We start from the raw sequence: 13,387 nt of genomic DNA on the forward strand, positions 1-13,387 counted from the left end.
TTTAAAAAATGAATTAAATTATTTGAGTTAAAAAACATTGTGGTTAGAACGTGTTTTTTTATCAATTATTTCAAGATATATTTTACAAGTAAATAGTAAATAGTTATTATACATTAATCTGAAAACAGTTTATGTAAATATTTGTTAAAAAAAAATTGTTTAAACATCTACATATGTATTTTAAAAACTAATGTATATTTGTAAATATATTTTAAAATTTGTTAGTTGCAAATTCAATTATTGATATTTTCCATAAATGATTAAAAGATAATTTTAAATTAAAATAAAATAAATAAAATAATTTAATAGGTTGATTTATATTGAAATTGTAAATTAGTAGTGTCGTAATAAATAAAAAAATAATAATGATTGTCAAATAATAAATTATTCGAGGAGTTGATTTAAAAAATATAAATAAAATTGTAAAAAGAATAATAATGATAATTGCAGGAGTAAAATAGAATATATAAAATATATACACCAAAATAATATTTCTATTTACACACAACACTAAAAAAAAAATCATCAAATAAAAATCAATTTTTAGATACCAAGGTCAGTTGCAATAGTAACTAAATTAGAGAACATTTTTTAAACTAAAAAAAATGTTTCTAAATTAGTTTCTATTATTATTAAATAGTTTCTAAATTGATATCTATTATCAATCAATGTTTTTCTACTAAATTTGGAAACTAAATAATTGGTAGTTAAAATTTGGGTGGCTAATTAGAAACAATTTTTTTTTAGTTTATAAAATGGTCTCTAATTTAATTACTATTGCAACTAATTATTTTGATATCTAAAATTTAGTTTCTATTTCATGATTTTCTTGTAGTTTATTTTATTTGACTTGGATATTTGTCTTAATTTTTCAAAACTAATAATATATTGAGAATTACAATTTTTTATACAATTATATTATAATTTATAATATTATAATTTTAATATTTTTTATATTATTTAATTATAAATTTATCTTTTATTATTATACAATTCAAAAGAACATCAAAAGTTTATACCAAAAAGTTCGAATTCACAGCTAATAACATTGATTCAATTGGCATTGACATAATAGGAATATTTCGTCTATTAAGGAGGATTCCCCGAATACCTAAAATAGAGATGATCATAGAAAATGTAAAATATTTAATCAGTTGTGATTTTTTTTCTCAAACAGTTTGGATAAGGTAGGATTAGGAGAGCAGGGAATGAGTTGGAATAATACATTCACATACTCATCTAAAGAAAAACCACATCCATATATACTTGTCTGGTATAGAATTAGAAATTTTGATTTGTCTCAGTCTTCCCAAGTTCATCAGAAAAAAATAAAATGGCATGCTACTTCTCATCTCATCTCATCTCCCTCATGTCCTGTTGCTTTCTTTCTTTCTTTCCCTCTCTTTCTATACTCTTCATCAATGATTCCCCATATTGCAATATTGCACTGTCTTCATCATATTTCATTACAACTGATTCAAGAAATTCTATCATCATATTTTGAATATAAATCCAGGCCACTTTCAAATCGTGAAGTCTGCGTATGATAATGAGGATTTGTGTAGTTCTTAAAGATAGGGCACCTTTGTCTTCAGGACATAATGATTAAAAAAGACAGCGTGAAACATGAATAGCTCTCCGTGACTTTTCTCTGTCATGTTTCAAAACCTGTCGTCTTCTTGTGGCTATACTTATCCTTATGGTTTTTCATATATTTTTTTATTACAAAATTTCCAAGACAACTAATGACTTACATTCTCAAACTGTTGACCCAAATAATATATTATACAGATGAGCCATGCATGTCAAGAGCTCATTGAGGGGTTTGCCTCATATTTTATAATTTTTGAAACTCTTATTCAGTGATTATTTCGAAGGAGATAGATGAAAAAACAAAAGTTCTTTATATAATGACTTTCGAAATCTGCAAGTAATATAATATGTATTATTTATGCATATAAGCATTGGATAGCTTTGAGGAGCATAACATAACATGGCTAGTCTACAAGTGTATTGGATTAGATGTCATTATATATATATATATATATATATATATATATATATATATGGAGCACACACACTGATTGATATATATAGGGTATTAAATATGTTGCATGTTTTCCGGAAATCAGAATTAACAAAGTTTGAATCGGGGTACACAAAAGATTATGTTGCCCAAGGTGGCTTCATTTTTGTAGACAAATATTCATATTTTTCTGTTTTTTTTAAGAGTTTTAAAATAATTATTTTTAAATAGGTAAATCGAGGGATTACGATAAAAAGAATCTTTTTAGCTGGTTAGGATATTAAATTTCATTTTTCCACCTTCATAAATTGACCAATGCCTGAGAAAGTTAACAAAAAAAGGCAATTCCTTTTACTTTTATCAATGTGTGTATGATTGAGAAATAACAAAAGGTGATGCATGTAAACCTGTAAATTGAGGACATATAAGCTCGTCACAGCAGCAGAATCATGATGGACCCAACTAGTTGTTACAGTAAAGATTCAATATTTACTCCTAAACACTTTTGGTTTTCTGGTGGTTTGATATTACTCACCAACTATTTAACAAGATAAACTAATCTATGATTTTATTTCTTTTTGGTTGTGGCTTTGTAATTAGTGCACTTAATTGGTTTTTAAACCCATGCATAGGATTAGAATGTAATGAATGATTAGTTGGTGGTTAATTAATTTTTGTGTTTGGAGAATATTTTATGTGAACGTTGTTTACCTTGCTTCTTCTTATAGATTCACATCAGCGCGCGATATATATGCTGAACACTTAATCTATCACAAGTGATATTTAAGTATGAAAAGAGATACCTGGATTTGGCAAACATCCCAATGATATTTCAGAATCTCCTTAATATAAACAACCCAACAATAATGAAGGTGACCTTTGAATATAATCTAACAATAAATAAACTAGATGGGTAATGTCAGAATTTTCATATTTATAAAGGTGTAGAAAGAAGTTATGGGGTGAAAAAAGAAATCCCCATGGAAATCATGCGATGATCCCAATTGCTTTTGCTATTGTAGAAGCTAAAGACCAAGAGTCTTGGACTTGGACTTTGGTAACGGATGATCTTAACAAGACTGTTTCTTCCTGCACCTTCATATGTTCTTCTCCCACCTCCATAAATTTTGTTATTTTCAAAAATATTTCTCCGTAATATTCTAAATTACGTAATTCAGAAGTTTTTTTTTTAAATTCGTAATTAGCTTTTAGATTACATAATTTTGAAACTTTTTTTTTCAAATGCATGATTAATTTTTGGATTATGTAATCCAGAAGTCTTTTTTCAAATACATATCCGGATTACATAATCCAAAAGCTATTCTATGACAGTGACACAAGAAGGATAAAAAAATATTTTCATATTTCGTATGAGGGTAACAAAAGAACCTATGGAGGTGCAGGAAGAAACAGCCCAATATTAAGCGTATAAAATGGACCTTCACCCCATATATAACAATTTCTCCCTGCACCATATCAATTTCAGCATTCATCCAACCTGCCCCTTCAAAATAACGAAAATAACCTTAAATAAAAAAGGGTGTAAATAAAAATTAATTCCAGGATCCGGAACACACTTTTGAATTCCAGAAATTTTTATCCAAGAATACATTTTTTTTTAATTATATTTTCTATTCTGGATTTAAAAAATTTGAAAATTAAAAAAATATAGCGTGCAGGTAAAAATTGATATGGTACAGGAAGAAATTGTCCTCATATATACAGAAGGTAAATTTACTTGCTACTCCAATTTTTAATTTTTTATAGGCTCTCATAAAATGTTCTTATACCATTACACTTTTTGTTACAAAAGAATGGTATTTGTTGGGTCTAGTACACCATCATTGAACTTTTCTGATGAAAATGTGGAGTATATAGATTGTATAGCATCCTTATGGAAATTGGAGAAAGAAATATCCAGATGACTGGACTAGAGCAATAACCATGGTTGAGTGGACTAGAGCTGCATATTCTACTTAAACATATACTTGCAAGTTAACAACATAAGTGAAACATTAAATGATGTTAGAGATAACTATATTACTTCATTGATTGATAGTCTCAAGTTTTACATAAGTAACAAGTTTGTCAAATAAAGGGTTTGATGCTTAGATATAGAGGAAATGTTTGTCCAATATATGATTCAACAAAAATTGAGTTGGAGATTAAGCGTGTGCTTTATTGAAGTGTCAAATGTTTGAGATAACTATGTTGGTAGTTTAACGCATAGAACTTGTTCTTGTATAAAATGTTTTTTACAAGTTGAAAGATGCAGGCAAGGGAGCACTAGTGGACATAGAAGTCAAGATGTAAAAAGGAAAGCAATGAAGTGCAAAGTGTGAATATAACATTAGTTTTAAAAACAACTCACGGAGCCATTAATTACAGCTTTGAAGGAAGCAAGCGAGTTACAAAAGAAGTTTGTGATACAAATGAGTCACTGAGCAACAAGTGATGCCATGAGTTCTTAATCATGTTGAAGGGATTGGAAGTTTTTTGTTGTTGGAGTGTCTGCTTTAAGGTATCATCGTGCAGGGCCTTTTTGTGACAGCCAACACAACTTTATGTTGGGATTCATATTATGATGTTCGTATAAAACATTTCTTATGAGCATATTGTGTACTCTTTAAAAGCATTAAAACTTCATTTAAGCCTTTTTTTAATAATCTATCTCAATATACTGTGTAAAGTTCATGCAAAAATAAAAAATAATTGATACTTTATTACTCTATTTTATTTTATAAATAATATGTTTTAAAGGTTTAGTAAGTGGGTATTAATAAATATTACTGGCATATCAATAGGTAATTAGTTTGAATGGTACTTGACACAGTTTTTTCAAATTAAATTTCGACAAATATTAATTATGGGCAAAGCTAATGGAAACTCTATACTAATTATGAAAACATTTATATACATGATTGTGAAGATAATATTAACCATTTAATACTTTAATTAATTAATTTCCTAGTCTATAAAAAGATATTGTAACTGACGTAACAACAAAAGTTTCATGTTCGATGGTTTTTTTTTTTAAATGTCTTAAATTTAAAACATATTAATACTAATTTTATTGCAAACGAGGAAAACGCTATATATAGACATCCCAATGAAAACTTTACCAAGAGAAAAAAACTAATGAAAATGTATTCAAAATACAGATTAAATGAATGTCATTTAGAACATTAAAAAGTAAAATAAAAGTTTTACAAAAATGTCAATATCCCAAGATAAATGAATGCGATTTTCGATGTTCTCAAGATCTCCAATATAGGTATAAATTCTGGAAGTAGCAAGCTAGTGGGTCTTCTAAGTTTCATTTCAATATTGCTAAGTTGGGGTTAGGTTTGGGTTTTTGTGTTGCTTAGTTCAGCCCAATCAGAGACTCAAAAGGGCAACAAATGCGTTTTTCTTTTCTCAAATTTTGCACCTCATAATTTCTTCCTGCACCTCTATGAAAATGTTGCAAATATCTAAAATCTTCATGTTTGGATTGTGGAATTTTGGAAACATGTTCTAAATTATACAATTTAAAAAAATAATTTTAGATCCAAAAATACATTTTGAATTACGTGTTTCAGAACACATTTTCATATTTTTGGAAATGTTTTGTAATACATTCAAATTATGGATTAATGTGAAATATATTTTTAGATTTTTGAATTGTGTAGTCCATAAATATATTCGCCAAACAATAAGTTGTGCAGCACGAGAAGTTTGAACACTTCATAAAGCAAAATAATAAATTCTACTTTGGAAACCAGTATCATCTGGTAAGCAATAACAATATGACTTTACTATAAACACCCAGTTTTCTCCTCTCCCCAGGTTTCCTAAACAAATCTCTTCCGTTTCCATCCTAAGTTCCACTCTCATGTTTGGGCATCCCACATCCCTAATTATGCAATTTTCTTGTCCTTACCATTTGATATATTATACAATCTAGGAAAACAATTCTTTAAAGGTTCCTTAGTAGTCCAAACATCCTCTCACAACTTAGCCTTATTCCATTTCCTAATCTTCCTCTACATTATTATTAAATGGTTCCCTATTTATTTTTGTTGCAAACTTTCCTTAAGTCCCTCTACCACAGGGACTCCTTCTTATAACTTTTTGCTTTATCTAAACTCCTCCAATACCCGTACTTAGATTATATCACTTATTTCCACTCTTCATTTAGAGTTTAATAATATTAGTAATATTTAATAATATTAGTAATATTTAATAATATTTAATAATAATAATAATAATAATAATATTTATTAATTTTAATAATATTTAATAATATTAATAATTTTTATGTTATTAATTATATTAGTATTGATAATCTTACTAATAACTATAATAATAATCATAATATGATAACAAAACTTAACTAATGATTAAAACTTTTTTAGATATTTATCAAGAGACTTAACTTCGAGGCTCACCCAGTTAATTCTAACTTTAATTATAATTATTATAACATATTTAATACTGGTTAGTAATCAAACATTTTGTTAATTACTTATTATGATGTTTTGTTTATTTAACTAATTCACTTTCTTCATGTTTGTTGGATTACAATTGATTATAGATGTTCTTTTCGGATAATATGACACAAATTTTATTATTTTGTATTTTTATTAGTACTATAGACTCGGTTTCATTGTTAATTAATTTGTATAATTTTTTTTATTATTCTCTATGTTCGTTTGACACTTGTGTACAACAAACTGATACCAAAATGATTGATTCGTCTCAATGACCAACCAAAATCATTACAATATAAAATGACTGATTAATCTTACTTCTGTAAATTTGATAATAATTAGAATATGTATCAATATGAAGAGACTTACACGTAAATGTGAGATTCTTGAAACTTCACATTATTACAAATAATTTTTCTATAACAAAAAATTAAAATTAAATATTATAAAATTGATAATTACAAATAATCCTGATACTAAAAGAAAAAATATATTTTAGTTGACTATTGTAATTTTTTATAATAATAAATATTAGAGTAGTTGAATAAGATAAAAAAAATAGTTAAGTTATATTCATGCTAAAAAGTATTGATTTAAAATATTTTCAAATGAAATTATTGGAGTAAAAACAAATATACTTAAAATGTCTAATAATTATCGACCAATTTTAATGAGGCACTTAATTATACTTTATAAATGTCATTTTTTTTATTTCACTTCTTTATAAATATATTTTTGTAGTCTTTATAAATATGTTATTTTGTTTTTAGTTTATAGTAAAAAAAAATTATTTTAGCCTCTCTCTATATATATTATTCCAGTTTTGAGTACTGACATGACATTTCTAATGACATTTCTAATCTATACCTATATATAAAGGGGATTCCCTCTTTAACTGTTCTCAAATTTTTTCCTATTTTTTCCTTAGATTAATATTTGGTTTTATTTCATTATTTTGGTTATTGCGTCATTTTCTACTTTTTAAAAATATTTGAAATAGATTATCGGTTTTGAATTGAAAGATATGATTTATTTTAAAATGATGAGAGAGAAACAAATATTAGGAAATGTGAGTAGTGACAACAATTTTGAAATGTAACATCTTCTTTTTAACTTCTTTCATAAATATTTTAACTCCCCACTTCTTGGGTTAACTGTTAACTCCTTATTTTAAGTCCTTTAATAGTGCTCCCCCCTTAACTCCTTATTTTAAGTCACTAACACCCAACCTTTTTAGAAGAAATTGTTACTTTTAATTTTGGATAATAAGAAGAAGGAGAAAGAAAGAGAAGTGTTCTTCTGTATGTTCCTTCTTTTTGTTAGTATGTTTCCTCTTAACGGAGAGTGACGAAGACGAAGAATGGTTCCGATGGAGTTATTGGAAAGAAGGCTTAACATATGCAATTCAGAGTACCATCACTGAGTCAGACACCTAATTGAAAGGGAGACGGGCACAACTCCGTGACTCGATCATTGGTGCACGCTACTCCTCTCCAATCGGTGCACGCTTACTAATGCCATAACAACTCCTCTTTCTATTTTTTTTCGGTTCGTCCTTTTGTAATAATTTATTATTTACATCTTTGTCTCCTCTTCCCTTTCTATCTTTTTTTTTCCGTTCGTTCTTCTATAATAATTTATTATTTATGTCTCTCTCTTCTTTTCCTTTTCTATCTTTTTTTTCTTTCAGTTGGTTCTTCTATAATAATTTATTATTTAGTCTCTCTCTCCTCTTCCCTTTTTATTTTTTCTTTTATAATAATTTATTATTTATGTCTCTCTCATTTTGTAACTATACCAACCTTTTTTAAAAATACCATTATCTTTGAGTTGATTTGAGTTCTAATGGGATCATTCATTTTTTAAATTATTTTTGTTCAATATTTCTGTAATATAAAAATGTGTATATTTAATTGTTGTGTAATAATAGAAACGGTTAGTAGATTTTATTTTTTTAAAACAAAAAGAATTTAACAAAATAAAATAAAATCAATAGATAAAGTTTATTATTTGTTTTTTTAATTTTTTTTATTAGCTGTTGGTTTGAGATTTTATAGAAAAAGGGTGTTGATTATTAAGGTAGTGTTAAAAAGGGTGTTGATTATTAATGTTTTAAAATAAATAATTAATATTATTTTGAAAAATTAATATATTTTGATGTCATAGATGAAATTTTTTTATTGTTAAAGATTCATTTTTTGGTGAGTATGGAAGTAAAATATTTTATTTGTTCTCACCTAATGAAGAGATTGGTACGTTAATTTTTGTTATCACCTAAGTGACAGGAGTGTGGAGAGATTGATTACTTTTTTGTTTTAAACTGATATTCTTCTTTATTAAATAAGCATATTTTTAATTTTAAAATTTTATTTTATTTGTTCTCACTTACCTGGCAAGTGGAGAGATTGATGCCTTTTATTAGGGAAGAGTGGAGAGAGAGGGGTGAAATGTGGATTTATGGACGGTTACTCTTTTTTAGACCAAAGAGTGATATATAAAAAAACTGTGAAAGAGAAATAGTATAAAAACATATGTCTCCAAAATCCTCCAAAATCTTAATTTTGAGATATGAAAGAGTGATAAATAAGAACTGTGAGAGAAATAATATAAAAACATGTTAATGTCTCAAAAATCCTAATTTTGAGATTCTGAAACTATATTGTTGTTCTTCCATCTCCTCAATATTTCATCACTACCACTTCACTAGGTCTTCCGTCTCCTTAATGCTTCAAAAATCCTAATGTTGAGATTCTGAAATTGTGTATTGTTAATTTTCTTCATATTTCATCTTTTTATTTATCTTATTTTAATCATATTTAATTAAAAATAAATATAAATATAAGTAATAAAAAATTAATACAAATAATAATATATTATTTAATTTAATTAAATTTTATATTTAATTATATACAAATAAAAAAAAAAAAAAATTGGATACATGCGCGAGAGCATCTGTTTGCCCGCTAGTAATAATAATATTGTTGATAAATTATGCGATGACATTATTATAACATTATCATTGACAGAATTAATAAATAGAGTAGAGATAAAAAAAACGAAATACTTTATATTATAAGGCGGAAGAATTATTTGAGTTTCAATTTTATATTAAAATGTGGCACAATGAGTAAAATTAGCTCTGAACGGTAATGAGACACGCACTTAGATTTATTATTTTGGTAGTTTTTTCCTAACCTGTGAGAACTGTTGCAATATTGTCGCTTGCATGTTGGATGGAAATTCGTGACTTTCAACAGATTAGGGAATCAATTTGGTTCCATTTTGTTGTCCTCTACCTTCCCTTTATTATGTCCAAAATCACTCCTACTCTCTCGTTTTCAAATTTATCAAATATATACTTTTTAATATATTTTATTCTATGTTTTTGTACAAAAAGAGACTAAATTAAGTTAAAAAATAAAAAATAGTTTTAAAAACATAAATTATAATAATTAAAACCGTAATGATAGTTTAAAAGTAGAAATGAAACACACTTAGCATTGACTTGTAGTACACGGGGGACATGGTTGTTTCCCTTCTCAAACCAATAAAAGTAGTGAATTACCATAGTAGCCTTGAGACCTTATTGGCACAAGTGACATGATATAGCATTGGGAAATGAAGAAGAAAACAGTAGCAGTGGTGCAAATGGGGGCTGTGATGGAAGTTGGAGAATTGCATCAGAGGCGAAGATCTAAGTCAATCTTATTAACATCAGATTCTTGCTTTGGCAAGTCCACCCGAAAGCTACCTGGCCAATACAAATCCACAGCCTGTTCAAGCATAAAGGGTGTCCATGATGCCACTCCAGCCCCATTACTGTTGCCATCCTTGAATCTAGCCACCATACCAGACCTTTCTCTGCCTCGTTTGTGCACATTAATGGAGTGAGGCTGTATTCCCAGAAACCTAGATGCCAGAGAAGTGTAAGCAAACCCCATTGGTGATCTTGTTCCCATCATCCTATGAGACTGGTAGCTTCTAGCTGCTTCTCTTTCCCTCTTGTGTGCATTCTGGTGACCCCCTAAGGCTTGTGAGCTGTAAAACTTTCTCATGCAGAAGTTGCATGAGAACACCTTGCTGTGGTGAGGCTTTGATGAGTTTTGTTCTTCTGCTGCCTCCACAGGCATCTCTCCTTTGAGGCTTAAACTCAGCCATTCTCCTAAGTTGTCACCTTCAGGAGTCACAATTTCACAGTTGGCATGATTGTCATTGATTGACACATGCTGATCATGATCATGATCATCAACTTCATCCTCCCTTAGGAAGGTCATGGTAAAGAATAGTTTTGTGGGAGAGGGAGAAGTGCTTGAGCTTAAATAAGGACAAAGAAAAAGAGGGGTGATTGATTGAGGACAAGGGATAGGAAGTAGGAAGTGGGAGCTGAATATTATTTGGTGAAGTGTTGTATCTTTATGAACTCAGCACTACGCCATGTCTTGTGTTCCCACCGAGTTTTGCATATACTTTAGAGGGGAGAATTGGGACAATGCTAATGTCATCTGGTGGTGTTGGCAATTTATGGCTTCAGATTCCTACTTGTCTTCAGATTTACACTACTTCTAGCATCTATATAGGTGCTCGGTGGTGGATTTGGAATGGACTCTTGACTATTAAAAGTGTTATGCACTGTTAGACTCAGATTGCATTTTTTTATTTTTATACTTCACATACGTGGCAACAATGTTCAGGAACAATACGTATTGGAATCGTTGTAGGTAAAACATAATGCTGCAATGAACAGAGAATTCATCTTTTTATTATACATTATCTTCATTGCTTGAGGTCAAATAATGAAATTCTTTCTTTTAAGTGTGTTTTCCCCCCTCAAATGTCTCATACATAAAAGGTAATTCTATTGACCTATCAACACACACTGTATAGTCAAAATTCAAACTTTGGTTCACCGTGAGATATTAAATCCTTACACTAAACTTCATTAAGCCCCAAAGGCATGTATGTAAGAATGGGGTGACACCAAGATGGAGTGGTAGGTTGAACTACCTAGTTTAACCATTTCTAGAAGGTTGGATATGTTCCCCTCAGAAATAAATTGTTACTATCCTTGTGTATAAAAGAACAAACTTCGATTGAGTTGAAAAGCATTAAGTCAAAGTCAAAAGACTATTAGAGGTAAGGATTCTAGTAAGATTTTCTCTAAGTAGAAATTTTCATGCCATCTCACATTCTAATTATTATAAACTAGGACTATATCTCTGAACTCATTTTGAAAAAAAATTACTTGTATCCATCATAATGTGGATGATAATTTTAATTTCATTTAAATGTACTTATAGGTCTACATTTTACTTATATATCAATAGAAATATTAATTAAGAAATTGCTACAACTAAATTAAAAATCCATTATCAAATGACTTAGTTAACTTTAAAGGCTAAAAGTTTTTGTGTATGCATATTAATTTATATATGATGATAGCGGGTCAAAAGTTAATATTGCTAGGATGATGTCAAATATTGTCTGAATCATATTACTAGATATCTTTCGAGGTTAGTTGGAGGATCTATGTCTATCTGACAATCAAGTGTTTTATTTATGTTAAGCTGATTATTATTATCCTTATAATTTATATATTTAAAATTAACCATTACAAATGTGTCTTACATTAATGTGATTTCTGTAAGAAATTATGTAAATTAATTTCTATAAAGTGACTCACATGACTTAGAGTTGGGCTTTGGACCCAAATATGATTTAATAATAATAATAGAATTAAAGGCCCATTGGTTAATGTGAGAAATATATATCTGATGATATACCTAATGAAAACCTACACCTACATCTGATGGAGATTGGGTACTAAAGGCTATAAGGTTCTGTCTCTGCAAATAATAGTTGTCTCACTGTTAACCATCACGAAAGTGTGAGACAAGAACGGAATTGCAAGAGATAGATTGGGATAAAGGAGATAAAGTAACTGCTCAATTAGGATCACTCATGGATCAAGGTAAGTGCCTATTCCTTCTTGATTATATGATTGTGTGAGAATCATGATATGATAAGATCTATTTGTGAACATAAAATGTATGTGTTCAATTTACGTTTATTCATGTTTTGACTTACATGTGGTATCAGAGCCTCGTTGCTCATTTTTTGTGATTCTCCATTAACGCTTCTCCAAAATCAAAGAATCCTAATTTTAAAATATTCCCAATTTAAGAACCCTAATTTTAAAATTAGGATTTATAAATTAAGGTTTTCATTCCTCTATAATAGATCCCTAATTGTCCTAAACCATCAAAATTAAAGAACCCTAATTTTAATTAATCCCAAATTAAAGAACCCTAATTTTAATTAATCCCAATTGAAAAAACCCTAATTTTAAAATTAGGGGTTTATGGAGTGTGCCTCTTTATGTCATTTTTTTTTAATTCAATTGAAGAAAGATGAAACTGCAGTCATCTTTTCCCGTGGCACATTTAGTTATGGTTGACACCCCTTTGATGATAAAGTGAAAAATGGTGGCTGTGTTTTTTTCTAGGGTTTCATGATAAAGTGAACGGAGAATTATATTATAATATAAAATAATGATATTTGTATTATAATATAAAATAATGATAATTGTATTATAATATAAAATAATGAAACAATATATATAAATAAATAAAATAGTGAGAGTAATTCTCTGCACCTAACGTCATGTTTTATTTATTTATTTATTTATTTTATTTTGATTAATGTTTTAATTCAAATTTTATTATGTTATTATTATTAATTAATTCAATTTGAATTATATTAAAGTTTAATTAAAGTTTTAATGAAATTTTATTATGTTTTAATGTAATTTTATTTGCATTAAATTAAAGTTTAATTAAAGTTTTAATGAAATTTTATTATGTTCATTAAATTAAAGTTTAATTAATTGATT

At 28.0% G+C, this 13,387-nt stretch overlaps 1 protein-coding gene across 1 annotated transcript; it reads right to left on the reverse strand.

Annotated features, from left to right (window-relative positions):
• Positions 1-9,962: 9,962 nt before the first annotated feature.
• LOC137808256 (zinc finger protein 7-like) lies at positions 9,963-11,251 on the reverse strand. Its single transcript, XM_068609284.1, has one exon. The coding sequence runs from the start codon at positions 10,770-10,772 to the stop codon at positions 10,179-10,181; it is 594 nt and encodes a 197-aa protein (XP_068465385.1). The 5' UTR covers positions 10,773-11,251; the 3' UTR covers positions 9,963-10,178.
• Positions 11,252-13,387: the final 2,136 nt, after the last annotated feature.

The sequence above is a fragment of the Phaseolus vulgaris genome, chromosome 3, assembly GCF_000499845.2.
Source record: "Phaseolus vulgaris cultivar G19833 chromosome 3, P. vulgaris v2.0, whole genome shotgun sequence".
Taxonomy (NCBI): Eukaryota; Viridiplantae; Streptophyta; class Magnoliopsida; order Fabales; family Fabaceae; genus Phaseolus; species Phaseolus vulgaris.